The 20,388-nt window shown below is 41.2% G+C and overlaps 1 protein-coding gene across 1 annotated transcript in view; it reads left to right on the top strand.

Moving 5' to 3' along the window:
* The window catches only part of CACHD1 (cache domain containing 1), a 185,514-nt gene that overhangs the window by 73,105 nt on the left and 92,021 nt on the right, over positions 1 to 20,388 (top strand). The window contains exon 2 of the mRNA XM_077824497.1: positions 555 to 617. Within this exon, the coding sequence (XP_077680623.1) occupies positions 555 to 617 (63 nt within the window). The remainder of the gene's footprint in view (positions 1 to 554; positions 618 to 20,388) is intronic.

Here is a 20,388-nt window from a genome sequence, read left to right as displayed (position 1 = left end):
CCTAGTAGGCATACAAAATCAGTTCTCATTCTCCTGTCGTCCAAACAAACACAGAGACCCACCTTCTAACCTCTAGCCCGCAGGCTTTTGGATGCAGGCAAAAGGCAACAACTGGAGGATCAGAAATGAATTAAAAATTTGGAGAATATGGAAAGAATAATGTTTTGAAAGAGCTTTATTATGTTAAATGTTTAGTATCTGTAAACAATTATAGTAGTCAGAGGTAACAGATTTTAAATAGGAAGCATAGATATTTTAAATTATAGCAGTTGGATAAAATAGCAGAGGCTCTGCAAATAACATCCTGTATTTTTCTTTTTAGAAATGTAAACATCTGCTTTACTTATTTAATTATAGAAGCATGTATTTTGCTTGCATAAACGTGGTTATCTTTAGGTAAAGTTGACAGTTTTAAAAACTGTTTTAAATGACTCATGATATGAAATCTGTCTTTTCCTAACATACTGCATTCTTATTGTTTTTTTCCCTTCAATATTGCTTGAAATCAGTATTATGCCAATGTCCCTTAAGCACCATTTCTGATTTTATTACAGCGGATATTCAACTCCTTTGTGTACACCGAAAAAATCTCAAATGGAGAAAGTGAAGTTCAACAGGTAAGGGAAAAAATGGAATGTATAAAAAATCCCTGGCCACCCGTTGGGGGAAAGTGTTGGGTTTTTAAAGGGACACAGTCAACTTAAATATCACACTTTTGTCTGAATGTATTTTATTGACTATTCTTACACATGAAATCAGAGTGAACAATAACTGAAGGTTGTTTACTTTGTACCCATCTGGTAGCTTTGCTCTCCCCTGAATAGTAAGGCAGTTTACTTCTCTGTAAGGGTTTTTCACTCAGCAACAAGGGAGAGAAAAACATGTCTAGTATAGGCAGGACTTGGAGACAGATATAGTATTGACACTGCTTTCCTAAGAAAAGAAAATTGACTAGATTTCAAGTTGACTGTGCCCTTTAAATAGTCTTCACTTTAGGTGCATGTTTAGTGATCACTAACACATTGACATTTGTATGTGCAGTGTTGTGTACTTGCGAGCTTTCAAATGTAATCTCATCTGATTTATGTGCAGGTATTTGATTAGCTTATAACATCTGTTTGCATCACTCAAATTTGTCTGTTTATTTAAAATAATAGATTTGAAAATTCAACATATGTTCGAGTTAAAAAAAATAAAATCTGGAGTTTAATATTAGGTAAGTGTAGGCCCCCACATTGGTTATTTCTATTTTAATACACTGCAGTGCATGAAACAAAGGTTATGTTTGGGTAAATATAAAGGCTAAAGGATCAGATAGAATGAAAAAGACAAACCTAAAATTCTAATTTTACTTTCAGCTTGCTTATTCTCAGAACTCCATCTCATGCTAAATGTGATCAATTTTGATAGAAATGGCAAACACTGTTTTATGTAACTGATCTAGGGGCTAGAACAAAGAACTGGCTTTTGATTCCCACTTAAGCCACTAACTCACTTGTGACCTTATGCAAGTAACTTGACCTCCTTAGACTCCATCAAACCTATTTTAACATTCAGTAAAAACAATACTGCCTCAGAGCAGAGTTTTCCCAGGGGAAAAATGAATTGCCCTCAAAACATGCAAGTAATTTTTAATTTGGTGGCTGGACAGTTGTACTCTTTCAAGAGCATTTTACAGCTTTGCATCAGCATATGCATTTAAATTGGATGTGCAGATAAGTAAACAAACTCTCCAAGTAACTATCAGACATGAATTGCTTTCCAGGGCAAAAAGTCAAAATAGAGATGGGCTTGAATTAAACTCTGGATTCAAATATAGTACACTCAAACTTTGGGCAAATTGGGATTTGAAATTGGAGCTCAGCCCTTCTCTAGTTCAAAGGAAATACAGTAATTTGAATATGGTTATGGTCATTCTTGGAGTTAATATGTGGAAAATGGAATAATATAAGAAAAATTCTAGTAATTTTTGGTACTATTTTAAAAAAAATCTTCAGTTTTAAGAATGTTCTTCTTTTCTGGAGTTGAAATTAAGACGCATAATATATCAGAGCTCAGCTTTCATGCTTGTGTATGATCGTATGATTAGTGACCCAGGATGAAAAGCAGACTATCGGATAAAAGAAATCATACATTTTAAAAATCACCCCCACTGTAAGTAAGCCCACCTTAGTTTATGGAAACTGAAAGATTGGTAAAAAGGAAATTTTACTCTTCATCTTTGGTGCTTCTTGTGTACTATTTGAATTCATGCAGGTTGGTGAAACTAGATTGATTGGTGTGATAACATTGTTCATAGGAACTGCTGGGGAGATTCTAGTCAATTATCCTGTCTCTGACAGTTACCAATACTAGATAGACACTACAGAGGATGGCGGATAAACTCCGGCAGTGGATATTATGCAGTAGCATGTGCTCTGTGGGAAAAGTTTTTTTTTTCCTAGTACCAGTTGGGTTGTGTCCTGAATTGTAGATGATGTTGTTTATATGAATATCTAATCTTTTTAATGTATCCTGCTAAGCAGTTTGCCTCAGTATTTTGTTGCAGTCAGTTCCATGCATTAAATGTGTTTGTAAACTGGCTGCCTTTCAATTCAGTTGGGGAGTCAGTTCCTTTGTGCTTGTAATATGGGAGAGGATGGGGAAGTATGATAGGAGGGCCTTCTCTGTTCCATTTTCTATTTCCCCTGTTCCATCATCTAAGTCACCTTGTATTTGTAGCCTCTTTTAACTAAATTATGTGAAAGACTTTCCATGTTTCTAAGAATTTTCCTTATCCTTCTCCAGACTTTTTCTATTTCTGGTTTGTTTGTTTTTTTAAGCTGAGGTGATCAGAACTGGACACAGTAATGAGGTTCAGGATGTGCTATCAATTTGGTATGAAGGCCTTGTATTAGTTTCAGTATTATTCTCTATCTCATTCCTAACAGAGCATTCTCACATTGCTATTTTTTTAGACTATTCTTGTGACTCAACTCAATCAGAGGTTTTTAGGGAGCTGACGCTGTCCCCAATGACACCACTGTATCATTATATCAGTGGTGTGTGTGTACAAAAATATTTTTTTCTTGAGTGCTTACAGGTAATTGTGAACCTAGCTATGCATTTGAGAAGTTCAAATTATTTCTTCCCAAGTGCATTACCACTATATTTCTAAACTGTTTCATTGTGTTGCCTAATTGCCTAGGTTGGATTCACTTTTCAGTTAATATTTCAGCAAAGTATTTGTGTATAAATAATAAAATAAAATAAAAATTCAATTAACATTAGATCTTAACAAACGTGTTTGTTCTAAGTAAATATATTTTTTTATCCTAAACTACCTGACAGTTTCCCTTTCTAAAATTTAATTACTCATTGCGATATGCAGCATTGTTCCCAAAGAAACCACGGCAACAGTGTTGAGGAAACAATATAATAATACCAAAAAAGATCTGCGGACATTTGTAATTTAGTTAATTCACTGGTGTTTTATGCACTAAGGTTTACTTTTGTTTTGTTAGGAATTTAGTGTACTTAGTATAGCTGCATCCACCTGTATTACATATTTAAATATCATTCAACTATCCAGAACATTAAAAAATTGACACTATTTTCTCATAATTGTACAAAAAATGACTTTTTGTCATTAGGGATATTAAAAGGGTTCAGTGATTATACTGTACCCAAAAGAGATCTCTCGTGTCATAGTATCAAACCTATATACTAGTGAGGAGTAGTAATTGAGTTTATAGTAATGTTCATTGTCTGGAATTTTCAGAAATGTTGCCAGTCATGTTTTTTGGTAAATTCCTAATTTTTTCTTGAAGGAAGTTGAATGCATATTGGTAGTATAGTATTTTAAAAATACTGGATTAATGATGGATTCTAAAGTTTTCCTATTACTACTAGTCTTAAATTAACATACTGTACACTCATATTTAAACCAATTTAAAGGGCCAGGTTAATTATCACAGTATAATATTTGGATTGAACCTGGTGCCACGCCATATTCTATTTGTATAAACATGCCCAGAATCACTGGTGGTGAAGATTAATGTTAAAATCTGGGGCCACTTGGATTTAAAAAGCTACTCTGTTACCACTAGGTTTAAAAACAATTATTGCCTTCATTTTAAACTCAAGGCTCATTGGTTTTCACTGCAGACAACAAACTAGTCCCGCTATGAAGGCTGTGAAGTAAATAAGATGGGGGCAGGCAGAAAGGAGCTTGTGCTTGACTCAGGAGAGCGGGAGGGAGTGGGGGAAGAGAGAAAGAACCTTGTATATTCTTCCGGTTTAGATACAGTGGAACTTATTGTGATGGTTTCCCACCTGGAACTGAGGTACCACAGAGCCCTCTGACTCACCAGCCTGGGTTCCCACTCACACTGAGCTGCTGTGACAAGCTGTAGACTGCTCCTGGTCCTATACATTCGCACTGGCAGGGACACACCCAGCTGCAGTTACACACAGGCTGGCCGAACACTGCATGAACCAACAATAGAGAGACTACAGCTAAGATATCACCAGCTTCTCCGCCTAGGACCCCAGAGTTTTACTGTCCTGCCCTGGCCAAAACCCCAACCAGTATGAATTTATTACCCAGTTTGCCCCTCCCTCAGTGTGGAGAGGACTATGAAAAAAGCCTGTGTTAAACCAAGCTGAGATTTTTCTCCAGACTTCACTTAAAGGCACACTGGTTTAGATTAAAACATAAAACAAGTTTATTAACTACAAAAGATGGATTATAAGTAGGGCCCTACCAAATTCATGGCCATGAAAAACGTGTCACAGACCGTGAAATCAGGTCTTCCCCCGTGAAATCTGGTCTTTTGTGTGCTTTTACCCGATAGTATGGGACGAGATTTTGAAAAGTGAGTAGTGATTTGGTGGCCTTAGTTTTTGGATGCCCAAATTGAGACAGCTTAAAAGGGACTGCTTTTTCAGAAAGTGCTGAGGCAAACTCTACGGATGGGCCATAAGATGTCTCAGGTTGGGCATCCAAAAATGGAAGCAACCAAAAATCATTAGTTGCCTTGAAAATCTATGCCATACTGTATATGGTATTAGAAAAAATGTGGCTTATTGTGCAGTCCATTGTAAAGAAATTTGTTTCTGTTTGAGCATGCACAAATGTGTGTGCTTGTGTGCAACGTGTCCAAAATGGGGTAATTGTCATGGTAAGTTGAAGTTTTAGGCCTTAAATCATCCTGACTTTGGTAAAGAAGGGCTCACTGGCTTTAATTTAAAGTTGAAGAATAATATCTTTCACTACCATTTCTGGGTGGTCTGCACACCACATAAAAGTCACATGGGCTAAATTATACATGTCAGATGGCTTTTGAAAGTAAAAAGTGTGCTTGGGAAATTCAGAAACTGAATTAGGTCGTCTTTATTGAAGCCTTCACTACGCTTATTTTTTTTTTTATTTTTTAACTTGAGAAAAAAAACGACTCTAGCTTAAACCCCAGTCACAGATGCACGCATTAACTCTAAGTAGATATAAATAAATGTCTAAACATTGTAAGTAGTGTGATGAGTACTTAACTGTCACAGAAGAAAAATGGGACCCCAATAGAGTGTAATTACTGTGTTTAAAAGCTCAGTATTGAAGTGGATAGAAGAATAATTGAGCACTTCTGTTTTATTAATAACTTAGTCTTTCAGTCCTAATGAATCACGAGTAGTATAACTGGAATTTTATGAGTAGGAGCGATACATCCAACTGAGCATCTTGAACAAATGCAAATAAAAGGTAAGCAAATTAAGTCCCCTATCACTGGCTCCTTTTTTTTTGGTCAGTCATTAACACTTTCTTACCAACTGATGGCCAAAGGCAATTATTTATAGTTTTCTGTCAACTGAGAACTTTTCTGGAAGGCCACTCAATTTTTATTTGAAAAACAAAACAAAAAACGCCATATAAACAATGACGTCTAGGAAACAGAGAGGGAAAAACTACAGCTGTTGGCCTTAGGCACCAGCGATTTAATACAATCAACTGTCTTTATGCCACACAAGGAGAGGTTTTAAGTTTAAAACTCTAAGACACTTGATTGCTCTCAAAATCTAGAGCTGTCTATTTCTTAAGAGTAATCTGTACAGTAGGATTCCATGTCATTTTGTGTGTCACTCTGAAACAGAATGTCTAAGTCCATGTGAAGCAATGGATAAAGCTACAAGCATAGTTGAGAGCACTTTTTGTTCAGAATATCATACGGTTCAATCATCACTGGGATTCACGGTCTGTTACTTTCTGGTTATTAAGTTCTGACGCATTTTTACTACTAGTGCCATGTAACCTTTTCCACGCTGAAGTAAGTATTTGCACCATAGATGTGGGGTATGGTGTCAGTGGCTTCCCTATAAAGAGAGTTTGAATCTTAACTGAGTTACATGAATTAAGAATAGTTTTAATATGATAGCCATCAGATTGAGAGGAAAGGAAGGTAAGATTAAGCATTTCTTCAGATACGTGGTTTAAGTCGCACATGACACAGGCAATATTCTGGGGAGAGTAGGAGAATTTGCGGATGAGAGTGGAGAGCATCTGTTCAAGATTGTCAGACATCAAGGTTCCTGATAGTTCAGAGAATGTAAGTTTAGAATCCAAAGTCAAAGTTACATAATGATACAGTTTTGATTGAACAAATTTTTTATCAATTTAAGATATGTTGAATTGAAGGAAGTTATGACTGGCGCAAGAGTTTTTTTAATAGTTTAACACAAGTGAATTGAAGAAAGAGTAAAGGAGATCTAGTATTTGAACTTTGGACTCACCCTCCATTCCCCCCCTTTCCCCATCCTCAACAAGCCAACCTTCAAACCTACCTTCCTCTGTAACTATTGCTCAGTCTCCCTTCGTCGTCGTCGTCGTCGTCTTCTTCTTCTTCTTCTTCTCCTCAAAATTCCTTGAGTGAAAAGTTTACAATAGCTGCCTCAAATTCATATACCCCAGCTTTGTCCTGGATCCCTTCCAGTCTGGCTTCTCTCTCCACTTCATCGATACTACTCACCAAGGGTTTAATGGTTTCAAGGTCCTCAAATCTGGCTAGGTGTACTCATTCTTCTCTATGACTCCCCTACTGCTTTTGACACTGTTGACCACACCGTTTCCCATGACAACTTATTCTCCTTTGTCTTTTGTGACACTGTCCTCTCCTAGTTCACCTCCTCCCTCACTTTAGTTCCCATAGTACCTCCTTTACTGGATCCATCTAGTCTATGTATTTGTACGAACCCTCCTTATAGTAGTATCTGATCCCCTCCTATTTTCACCTAGAAATAATCTCTCTCCATCTTCCTTCCTTCCTTTGCAGCTTCTTGTGTGGAGTTCGACTGTGGTGATGGTTGGGGCTTTGTTTGTGAATTTTTTATTGAGGAAAAGCTCAGTCAAAGAGGAGGGGGTTTGGGTATTTTGTATTGAATGCAATGCGTGGTGTTACTTTTCTGGTAGTGAGTTCTATAGCCTCCTTTCTCGCAGTGTCTGTGAGTTTCCCACAAATTCCTAGGCCCTCTCTTCTGCTCCCTTTACATCTTAACTTTGAGTGATTTCTTTTGATCACAAAACTTCAGCTGCCATTTCTACCCTCCCTGACCATTCGCAAATGTGCCTCTTCACTCCTGATCTGTCTCCATCCATTCAGTCTCTGTTTCTTTGGACTCTCCTTCAGATCCCTTGCCATCAAATTAAACTTAATCTAGCTAACAAAGAACTCCTTGCTTTCCCTCTCAAGCCCTCTCCACTCCCTTCATTTCCTATTACTCTGGCACAGCCAGGGGAAAATTAGCTAGAGGAGGGGTCAAGCAGTGAATTGTAAACAAACTCTTGTTTGTCACTCTTTTATTCTCCTGTGCCCCAAATACCTTGTCTGCGCTGCTCCTGTGGATAGTGATTGCCCAGCAGGAGTAGGAGAGTGATATGGGCTAGCTTACGCTCTGCTGTTGATTCTGCTGTCACAACTTGGTAAGATCAAGGAGTTTTATGGAGCTTGCAGTTCACTTAAGATTTTTAATGAAATTCTGAGCCTGCAAAAATTGAAGGAGTTGTTTATGCTTTTTCCTCCATTGTATAAAGTTATTCTGTATGAGATGCTGTTAAATAAGCAGGACCATATGAAAAGATACACAAGTTCTGTTTGTGTAGGATTTTCTGGGACAGGGCTTCAGAGATAACTGACAAGGGCGTTCCTTGATGCATATTACAGAAGTAGCATTTAACAATTTTACATGCAACAACTTGTATCAATCGGCTTGTGAAAAGGGTCAGGAAGTGTCACTGTTGTATAAACAAGCCACCATGTCAGACTTATTTTAGCACTAAGCTCTACAGAAGGTGTTAGCATGGTTCCATAGGATACATAACAATTGAGAGATAGCAGACATTCCCTAGATCTTCTGTTTGCAATCCAACCTGTCATCAAAAAGGGCGTGAGTAGCTTTCCTAAATCCAACAGAGAGTTAAGGAAAGATATCAGATGCAATTTGGCAAGGGAACATACAAAACAGCTTCTGAGGAGGATGTAATAAAATTGTTGTGGTTGAAGCAAATACCCTCATTTCTCTAGTTTGAATCCACATGGGAACTTTTTTTTTCACAACAGCTGATAATTGAAGTTGATGTATTTTCTTGCTAACATGCAAAATTTGTTCCTTCTTTCTGCCCCCAATGAAGAAATGACACTAAATAATAATGTCTTTAATGAGATTGGCTCTTTGAGCCATTTTGACTTTGTACCTCTTTTAAAAACCAGTTATGTTCATGCTTGGTTTTCCATATTGCATTCATAACTCATTCACTGTGTAAGAATGCAGAACATAAAACTTTGTTCTAAAAATCTCAGTAAAGGATATAAATCATGCATGACCCAGCCAAAGTAAATTATACACTGGGTGAAGCTCAGGGACTTTGGGAGAATTAGTTTTAGGGATGAGATGTCCAGTTTACAGGCCAAGTTGGCTTGTTGGGGAACAAAGGGAACAAAATAACACATGCACACAGCATAAAAATCCCAGAGAATCAGTCGCTGAAGCCTTCTTGGAGTTTCAGCTTATGGATTCCTTTGTAGCTGGGGTTCTTGTTCCACATTCAGACTGAAGTCTGGCAGTTCTGGCCCCTACATCTGGGAGTTCTTCATTCCTACTAGTCTTCCATTTACTCATTTTCCCTGCAGCTATTTGGGTTTTATAACCCTTTAGATACCCAGGAGGTTTGCTGCTAGCCTTCTGAAATATATACTGTAACTCCTTCTCTAAAGCCTCTCTGGGCTCCTTCCTTTGGTCAGCTGCCAGTTAATTCACTTAGGGCTCCCCTTTCAAAATTCTTGGATGCTCCGTAACTTCATTACCTTTTCCTTTGACAGGTACATTTTATATTGTAGCTATCTAAGGTATGGGAAAGGACACCATGGTGTCTATACCCATGTTTTCCCCTTCCTCCACCCAGTGCTAGGACAAGAACCTTTTTATAGACAGCAATCCTATACAGCAGTCCCCTTCTTCCGGGGAAATACCTGATGCAAACATGTTACAAAATATGTTAATAGCCTTTAATAAATATCAAAGAGCTGCTTTGCCCTCACACTAATGATCCAACAAATAAAGTGTTCTTCATCACTTGAAGTATTTCAGTCAAGACTGGATATCTGTCTAAAAGATAGGTTTCAGAGTAACAGCCGTGTTAGTCTGTATTCACAAAAAGAAAAGGAGTACTTGTGGCACCTTAGAGACTAACCAATTTATTTGAGCATAAGCTTTCGTGAGCTACAGCTCACTTCATCGGATGCATACTGTGGAAAGTGTAGAAGATCTTTTTATACACACAAAGCATGAAAAAATACCTCCCCCCACCCCACTCTCCTGCTGGTAATAGCTTATCTAAAGTGATCACTCTCCTTACAATGTGTATGATAATCAAGGTGGGCCATTTCCAGCACAAATCCAGGGTTTAACAAGAACGTGGAGGGGGAGGGGAAACAAGGGGAAATAGGTTACCTTGCATAATGACTTAGCCACTCCCAGTCTCTATTCAAGCCTAAGTTAATTGTATCCAATTTGCAAATGAATTCCAATTCAACAGTTTTTTGCTGGAGTCTGGATTTGAAGTTTTTTTGTTGTAATATCGCAACTTTCATGTCTGTAATCGCATGACCAGAGAGATTGAAGTGTTCTCCGACTGGTTTATGAATGTTATAATTCTTGACATCTGATTTGTGTCCATTTATTCTTTCACGTAGAGACTGTCCAGTTTGACCAATGTACATGGCAGAGGGGCATTGCTGGCACATGATGGCATATATCACCCTGGTGGATGTGCAGGTGAACGAGCCTCTGATAGTGTGGTTGATGTTATTAGGCCCTGAATAGATATGTGGGCACAGTTGGCAACGGGCTTTGTTGCAAGGATAGGTTCCTGGGTTAGTGGTTCTGTTGTGTGGTATGTGGTTGCTGGTGAGTATTTGCTTCAGGTTGGGGGGCTGTCTGTAGGCAAGGACTGGCCTGTCTCCCAAGATTTGTGAGAGTGTTGGGTCATCCTTCAGGATAGGTTGTAGATCCTAAATAATGCGTTGGAGGGGTTTTAGTTGGGGGCTGAAGGTGACGGCTAGTGGCGTTCTGTTATTTTCTTTGTTAGGCCTGTCCTGTAGTAGGTGACTTCTGGGAACTCTTCTGGCTCTATCAATCTGTTTCTTCACTTCCGCAGGTGAGTATTGTAGTTGTAAGAATGCTTGATAGAGATCTTGTAGGTGTTTGTCTCTGTCTGAGGGGTTGGAGCAAATGCGGTTGTATCGCAGAGCTTGGCTGTAGACGATGGATCGTATGGTGTCGTCAGGGTGAAAGCTGGAGGCATGTAGGTAGGAATAACAGTCAGTAGGTTTCCGGTATAGGGTGGTGTTTATGTGACCATCGTTTATTAGCACTGTAGTGTCCAGGAAGTGGATCTCTTGTGTGGACTGGACCAGGCTGAGGTTGATGGTGGGATGGAAATTCTTGAAATCATGGTGGAATTCCTCAAGGGCTTCTTTCCATGGGTCCAGATGATGAAGATGTCATCAATATAGCACAAGTAGAGTAGGGGCGTTAGAACAACGCTTCCTCAGCTCTTGTCCCCTAAGTCAGCCATAAAAATGTTGGCATACTGTGGGGCCATGCGGGTACCCATAGCAGTGCTGCTGATCTGAAGGTATACATTGTCCCCAAATGTAAAATAGTTATGGGTAAGGACAAAGTCACAAAGTTCAGCCACCAGGTTAGCCGTGACATTATCAGGGATAGTGTTCTTGACGGCTTGTAGTCCATCTTTGTGTGGAATGTTGGTGTAGAGGGCTTCTACATCCATAGTGGCCAGGATGGTGTTATCAGGAAGATCACCGATGGATTGTAGTTTCCTCAGAAAGTCAGTGGTGTCTCGAAGGTAGCTGGGAGTGCTGGTAGCATAGGGCCTGAGGAGGGAGTCTACATAGCCAGACAATCCTGCAGTCAGGGTGCCAATGCATGAGATGATGGGGCACCCAGGATTTCCAGGTTTATGGATCTTGGGTAGCAGATAGAATATCCCAGGTCAGGGTTCCAGGGGTGTGTCTGTGTGGATTTGATCTTGTGCTTTTTCAGGGAGTTTCTTGAGCAAATGCTGTAGTTTCTTCTGGTAACTCTCAGTGGGATCAGAGGGTAATGGCTTGTAGAAAGTGTTGTTGGAGAGCTGCCGAGCAGCCTCTTGTTCATATTCCGACCTATTCATGATGACAACAGCACCTCCTTTGTCAGCCTTTTTGATTATGATGTCAGAGTTGTTTCTGAGGCTGTGGATGGCATTGTGTTCCGCACGGCTAAGGTTATGGGGCAAGTGATGCTGCTTTTCCACAATTTCAGCCCGTGCACGTTGGCGGAAGCACTCTATGTAGAAGTCCAGTCTGCTGTTTCGACCTTCAGGAGGAGTCCACCTAGAATCCTTCTTTTTGTAGTGTTGGTAGGGAGGTCTCTGTGGATTAGTATGTTGTTCAGAGGTATGTTGGAAATATTCCTTGAGTCGGAGACGTTGAAAATAGGATTCTAGGTCACCACAGAACTGTCTCATGTTCGTGGGGGTGGAGGGGCAGAAGGAGAGGCCCTGAGATAGGACAGCTGCTTCTGCTAGGCTGAGAGTATAGTTGGATAGGTTAACAATATTGCTGAGTGGGTTGAGGGAACCATTGCTGTGGCCCCTTGTGGCATGTAGTAGTTGAGAAAGTTTAGTGTCCTTTTTCTTTTGTAGAGAAGCAAAGGGAGACAGGCCAGTCCTTGCCTACAGACAGCCCCCCAACCTGAAGCAAATACTCACCAGCAACCACATACCACACAACAGAACCACTAACCCAGGAACCTATCCTTGCAACAAAGCCCGTTGCCAACTGTGCCCACATATCTATTCAGGGGACACCATCACAGGGCCTAATAACATCAGCCACACTATCAGAGGCTCGTTCACCTGCACATCCACCAGTGTGATATATGCCATCATGTGCCAGCAATGCCCCTCTGCCATGTACATTGGTCAAACTGGACAGTCTCTACGTGAAAGAATAAATGGACACAAATCAGATGTCAAGAATTATAACATTCATAAACCAGTCGGAGAACACTTCAATCTCTCTGGTCATGCGATTACAGACATGAAAGTTGCGATATTACAACAAAAAAAACTTCAAATCCAGACTCCAGCAAAAAACTGTTGAATTGGAATTCATTTGCAAATTGGATACAATTAACTTAGGCTTGAATAGAGACTGGGAGTGGCTAAGTCATTATGCAAGGTAGCCTATTTCCCCTTGTTTTTTCCTACCTCCACCCCCGACATTCTTGTTAAACCCTGGATTTGTGCTGGAAATGGCCCACCTTGATTATCATACACATTATAAGGAGAGTGGTCACTTTAGATAAGCTATTACCAGCAGGAGAGTCGGTTTGGGGGGGGGGGGGGCGCGGGGGGTGAGAGAACCTGGATTTATGCTGGAAATGGCCCAACTTGATTATCATACACATTGTAAGGAGAGTGATCACTTTAGATAAGCTATTACCAGCAGGAGAGTGGGGTGCAGGGAGAGAAAACCTTTTGTAGTGGTAAACACCCATTTTTTCATGGTTTGTATGTATAAGAACATCACCTGTATTTTCCACAGTATGCATCCGATGAAGTGAGCTGTAGCTCACGAAAGCTTATGCTCAAATAAATTGGTTAGTCTCTAAGGTGCCACAAGTCCTCCTTTTCTTTTTGTCTAAAAGATGTGTTGTAGCTCAGCGGGAAGTTGTAGGCTTGGTGCAGAAATTTCTGGGTGAGGTTATGAAGGAGTCAGGGCCTAAGGCCAGAAGAGACCAGCAGATCATCTGATGTGACCCCCTGTACATCACAGGCCACTAGCATCACTCGCACACTACACCCACAACCAGAATTAGACCAAAGTATTACAATCCACAGGAGACTCAACTATCGTGTGTGACAGGCAGAGACTCATAGAATCGTAGGATGGGAAGTTGACCTCAAGAGGTCATCTAGTCCAGTCCCCTGAACTTATGGCAGGAATAAGTATTATCTAGATCAGGGGTCGGCAACCTATGGCATGCGTGCCAAAGACGGCAGGCGAGTCGATTTTTAATGGCACGCTGCTGCCTGCCGAGTCCCAGCCACTGGCCCGCTGCCGAACCCAGGCTAGGACCCTGGCAGGCAGCAGCGTGCCATTAAAAACCCTATTCCCCCCACCCCCCACCAGGCAGGGTGAAGAATCTCTTGGTCCTGCCGGCTGCTGCTGCAGAGCAGGCAAGTTCCCCCCTCTTCCCCCAGCCTGCTGGGTTCCTGCCCCTCCTCCTCTCCCTCCCTGCCGCGATCTGCTGATGGCCCTTGCGAGGGAGGGGGAGAAGCGGAGCCGCAACACACTCGCTGCTCCAGGGAGGAGGCGGAGAAGAGGTGGGGACGGGGCCGTGGGGACGGGGGGTTGAATCAGGGCATATCCCCTCCAGACCCCTGCCGTGAGCTGCTCAGGGCAGGAGGCTAGGAGCACCCCCACGACCCCACACCCGCAGCCCTCTGCCCTCACCCCTGCACCCCCTCTCACACACCCAGCCCTGATTCCTGCACCCCTCACACATACCCAGCTCCCCCACACCTCATGCCCTGACTCTTGCACCCCCCACATTCCCACCCCCACCCTGAGCCCCAAACGGGAGCTCCTGCGCACACCCCCCCACACACATTCCCACCTGCACCCCTTGCACCAAATGGGAGCTGCCCAGGTAAGCGCTCCACCCCCAAACCTCCTGCCCCAACTCTGAGCCCCCTCCCTCATTCTAGCTCCTGGCCAGACCCAAACCCCAGCCTGCTCCTTCACCCCCAGCCCTGTTCTCAGCACACTCCCGCCCTCAAATCAGTGCAGAGAGAGAGGAAGAGAATGGGCTAGAACCAGGGAGAAGGTAGGTACCCACTCTGTGTGGACAGGGCCCAGATCACAGACCGGCAGCGGGCTGAGCGGGGCCGGCAGCCGGGACCCTGGCTGGCAGGAGCCGGTGGACGGAACCCCAGACCGGCAGCGGGCTGAGTGGCAGTGGGCTGAGACGCTCAGCCCACTGCCAGTCTGGGGTCCCGGCCACCAGCCCTGCTCAGCCCGCCGCCGGTCTGGGGTTCTGGCTGCCGGCCCCTTGCCAGCCGGGGTCCAGGCCGCAGGCCCCGCTCAGCCTGCTGCCGGCCTTCGTGAACAGAACCTCAGGATGGCAGCGGGCTGAGCGGGCCGACGGCGTAAGATCAGCATTTTAATTTAATTTTAAATGAAGCTTCTTAAACATTTTGAAAACCTTGTTTACTTTACATATGACAATAGTTGAGTTATATAATATATAGACTTATAGAGAGAGACCTTCTAAAAAATGTTAAAATGTATTACTGGCACGCAAAACCTTAAATTGAAGTGAATCAATGAAGGCTCGGCACACCATTTCTGAAAGGTTGCTGACCCGTGGTCTAGACCATCCCTGACAGGTGTTTGTCTAACCTGCTCTTAAAAATCTCCAAAATGATGGAGGTTCCACAACCTCAGTGGGCAATAGGAGGGGTCCCCGCAATGGCAAGGAAATGATTAAGTTTGAGAGAGCCAGATACTTCTGGCAGGTGATCCACACCTACATCCTACAGAGGAAGAAAAAAAAGAAACCCTAAGGTCACTGCCAGTCTAACCTGGGAGAAAATTCCTTTGCAACTCCACATATAGCAATTGGTCAGGCCCTGAGCATGTGAACAAGAATCAGCCAGTCAAGCACCTGACAGAGAGAATGCATGGTGCCACTTCAGTGCTCTGGTGCACCCCATCCAATGTCCCAGCTCCATCTGTGGCCATTCCTGATGCTTCAGAAGAGGGAGGTTAAAAAACAGAATACATTTGGGAAGAAGAATCCCTTCTTGATCCCTTGCGCATGGTCAGATAGAGTCAAAGCCAGGCATGGAGCCAAGAGTTGAACCCAGATCTGCCAAGTCCCAGTTTAGGGTGTTAGCTCTTTCCTATTTCCACTAATCGTTCTGTTTCCTGTTGCATCAGCGGAAAGACTTGTGTCATATAATACAAACCATGGTAGCTCACCACCTAGTTCAGAGTGGAGCCCAATCAATTTTGGGTAGGAAGGAGGGACAAATTCCTGTGTGAATTTAACCCTTTCACAATCCACGAGAGAAAGTGTCTGAAGATCATGGTGAAATACATAGGTTCTGGGGCTACAGCCCAGGAAATTGAAGAAGAATCTACAGTTAATCTCAGAACAGCTGGGAGGTAAGACTAGATTATCATAGTGGTCCTTCTGGTCCTAAAAATCTGTGGATCAGATTGATGCATTTGTCATTGATTCAGGTTAGATACTGCCTAAGAAGTTCATCCCACAGAGTCCAGAGTCAAGAAAGAGAAGAATAATGCTCTTGACCATCCACTTCCCCTCAGTTTCACATATCAGCACTCCATGTCCATGTCATCTTGACCTTAAAATACTGTCAGTCAGTTCTAATGTTCCTCAGCTGAATACCCAAAACATTAACAGGAGAAACACACCAATGTTTCACTTTAAGATCCTTAATAATAAAAGGGACCTTTAGTTAGAGGTCCCTTATCTGTCAGACATGACCCAGCTTTGCCTTGGGTGCTCCACTACCCCAGCCAGTCTTGATGTGAGTGACCATGGGAAAAGTCAGGGAATTGTGGTAATTGATCTTGTACGGTAGCCCATAAATTGGATTCTAGGAAAGGTTAAGTAGCATATTGGGCAGGCAGACTGATTTTTTTCCTCTTGCAGTCGATAAAGCTCTTTACAATATTTTAAGGAAAGACAGAAGAAAAGGACATGTAAAAGAATAACCAGTGAGGGTTATTAGATGACAGGGCTTTCATTACACAATTGTCGAACAAGTATTCTGTGCTGCTTGTAGGGTTAAAGGGGTGTTTAGCATGCCAACACTTCATATTAATGGTCAAAGTGACATTTTTTACTTAACGCTCAGAGAGATCCAATTAAAAGGAAGCCAGTAATAGGTGTAAAGGTGTCTGCCCTTTTACTTAAGAGATTGTCTAATGTAACTCTGAAGGATACAGCAGTCATGAGATGAGGTTCAGTTGCAGATTTCAGTAAGAAATACATCTCCATGCATTGTATAAAGGAATGTGGAGATCAGTGTTTTAGCTAAAAGAACAAGAGTACTTGTGGCACCTTAGAGACTAACAAATTTATTAGAGCATAAGCTTTCATTGGCTTCAGCCCACTTCATTATGCTCTAATACATTTGTTAGTCTCTAAGTAACAAGTACTCCTGTTCTTTTTGCGGATACAGACTAACACGGCTGCTACTCTGAAACCTGTTTTAGCTAAGTGACATTTTGACTTGAGCATTATCTCCTCAGCTGCTTCCACATCTGTAAAATGAGGATATACTTCCAGTGGTGTTGAGACGTAATGTTTTTAAGGTACATTGATAAAACAAACTATATAAATATTGATGTGATTATAATAATTGTTTTCAGAGTGACTTTCAAGGTACTAGGGTTCCCTTTTAAAATTTTTGGAGTAGACAACAATTGAGCCACTAGAAAAGTCTTTCAAGGTTTCCTAGAGTGTGTTATGGGATTCTTTGCTAAAAGTACTGAAAGACTGGGGGCCTGAACTGGGCTGTCATTATTTTAAGAAAAGGAGAATTGCTGGTTCTTCATATATTGGTAAAAAGTGTTATCAGTACCATTCAGAGAAATTAAAACTATATGTTCTAGTATCAATTTACAAATAGCTTGGGATGGTTGTGAGCCTGAGGTGCTTAACTCAAACAGAACTCAGTGGTCTGCTCTGAGTATGGAGGACAGCCATGGGCCTTTTAAGAATAAAAGGGATACAGAAGAGTAAATCTAATTTATGAGATGGTCTAGAATACGAGACTTCATAAAGCCCCAAGATATCTATAAAGTCATGAGGCCAAAAATATTATGACTCATAAGGAATTCAAAAATAAGATATTAAATACATTCTTCAACATACAAGTAAAACTTTCCTGGATGTTAATCCCCTGGTGTAAGTCAGTTATATCATCCATGCTTTCAAATTCATTGATACATATTTTGAATACAGTCTTTGACATTTATTTAACTTTAAGATACAGCCATAAATAAAGTGTGTTCAGTAACTTTCCTTCTGTAAACACCCCGCTGCCCTCCCCTCCCCCCCGCACCCCCCAAAGAAGACTTCAGAGATGTAGCACTTAGAAGTAAAAGGAGCTTTAAAAAGGCTCTAAGGGAATACACAATGAGAAAAATGTCTCTGGAAAAATTAAAGTGAAATTCACTGATGTTGTGATGAAACATTGTCAATAGAGATGGTGACATTTGAAATGCATTACACATAAGTAGCATCATAACACAAAATGGTGTTATTGTTTAACATGACTGGTAACTCAAAAATTATATGGTCTGCATGTTGGCTGCCCAAAGAAATGGACGTAAAATGACTACACTGATTGGAGTAAGCACTGGGTCATCGTTATTCAGTATCACTTCCTTAAAGAAAAAGGGAAAATGTAGAAACATAAGTACTAGATAAAAGTTGAACAGCAAGAAGAAAAACAATTTTTTTTTAAGTTGAGTTGAAGAGGACTGTGACAAGCTGACAGGAGGAAGACTCTTCCATTTCACAGCAAAGTTCAAGGTTTCAAAATTTGTTTTCATAGTATCTTCAAAATATAAAGCTCGAAGGGACCTTGAGAGGTCATCAAGTCTAGTCTCCAGCACTGAGGCAGGACCCAGTAAACCTAGACCAGCCCTGACAGGTGTTTGTCAAAACCGTTCGTAAAAACCTCCAGTGATGGCAATTCCACAAGCTCCTTTGGAGGCCTATTCCAGAGCTTAACTACCCTTGTAATTAGAACTTTTTCTTAATATGTAACCTAAATCTCCCTTGCAACAGATTAAGCCCCATTACTACTTGTCCAGCCTTCAGGAGGAGAACACCATCCTCTATCACAGCCCTTTCCTTGAAGACTGTTCTCAGGTCCCCCCTCAGTCATCTTTTCGGAAGACTAAACATTCCCAGTTTTTTGTAACCTTTCTTCATAGGTCAGGTTTTCTAAACCTTTTATTGTGTTTGTTGCCATTCTCTGGATTCTCTCAAATTTATCCACATCTTTCCTAAAGTGTGATGCCCAGAACTGGACAAAGTACTCCAGCTGAAGCCTCACCAGTGGCATGTCGAGCAGGATAATTATATCCTGTGTCTTACACTCCTGTTAATACACCCCCGAAGAAGAGTTAGCCTTTTACGCAGCTGCATCAAATTGTTGACTCATTCAGTTGTGATCCACTATAACCCTCAGATCATTTCAGCAGTACTACCATCTAGCCTGTTGTTCCCCATTATGCAGTTGTGCATTTGATTTTTTTCTTCCTAAACGAAGTACTTTTTACTTTTCTTTATTGAATTATGACCAATTCTCTTGATTTGTCAAATGATGACATTTGAAATGCATTACACATAGGTAGCATCATAACACAAAACAGTAATCTGATCCTAACCTCCAAAGTGCTTGCAACCCATCCCATTTTAGTGTCGTCCACAAATTTTATAAGCATACTCTCTACTCCATTATCCAAGTCATTAATAAAAGTACTGAATAGTACCAGAACCAGGACTGACCCCCTGCAGAATCCTGCTAGATACGTTCTCCCAGTTTGAGAGAGAACCACTAATAACTACTCTGAGTACAGTTTTTCAACTACTTATGCACTCACCTTATGGTAATTTCATCTAGAATTCATTTCCTTAGTTTGCTTATGAGTGTCATGTGGGACTGTGTCAAAAGCCTTACTAAAATCCAGATATATCGTATCTACTTGTTCCCCTCCGTCCACTAGGCCAATAACCTCATAATCCCTACCTTTTTTGACAATTGGTTTGCAATTGATACACTTTTTTTGTGTGGAAATCAAATGGGCACAGGTGATGACAAATGCTGTTCATTCTTTAGTTCTTTACAGCAGGTTTGGTCTTGACACAGTTCTTTCAATTTGTTCTGTTTTTTGAAGATGGAAGATTGTAAGCCTGAACAGTAGTGACGGGTCTGGGCTGATGTACTGTGATCTTCTTCCTTCAACCACTTGGGCTCTAGGACCCTGTGAATTTTCTGTTTCACACCACACAACCATGCCCCACTGTGTCAGAAGATTGTTTGCAAATTGCAGCTTTCTGTGCCTCATCCACAAAGTGTGGGTGACAATACTTGTCAACTACAGGAGGTGTTGGGTAGCTTAGAAAAATGAGTGTGAATCATTTTGAGATCATCTGATGGGAAGGTGTTATAAAGTTACATCAGCTTCTCAGTGGAATCCCTATGTTTGGTGGTACAGACAATTCTGCAAAAAGATTGGTCAGACCTGTAGACTTTGGTGAATGTACAGAGGGATAGTTGCTCATAGGGACATGGGTTTTATTACCAGCTGAACTGCTAACGTAAAAATGCAAATTATATGACAAAAACTCACTACGTACAGTATTCAGTTAACAAAAAAAACTAATAAATTTTAATTTAAATAAGTGTTTTATGTACTTTTTTTCTACACGTGGTTTGTGTAAATTTTTTTGTTACAGTTAGTTGCATCGTCCATTTTATCAGCAGACTCAAACCTCTCTCTGCATCCCATAATTTTTAATATTGAATGAAAGCTTGACCACGGCCATTCAGTTGCCCATACTGAGAGAAAAATGTCTGAAGATGGTATTGAAACATTTTAGAAATTTTGGCTTGTATATTTTTTGGGAGGGCTGGGTATTCCAGTGTTATATTTAATATACTGATGAATACAGATAATCAAAAAGAAAGTTGGCCTGAAAATGGAAAAAGAGAGAACCTACTCAGCTACTTATTATCTGACCATT

The sequence above is a fragment of the Eretmochelys imbricata genome, chromosome 8 (genome assembly GCF_965152235.1).
Source record: "Eretmochelys imbricata isolate rEreImb1 chromosome 8, rEreImb1.hap1, whole genome shotgun sequence".
Lineage (NCBI taxonomy): Eukaryota > Metazoa > Chordata > Testudines > Cheloniidae > Eretmochelys > Eretmochelys imbricata.
Note: the sequence above shows the minus strand (reverse complement) of the source record. Positions and strands in the feature narration are given on the sequence as shown.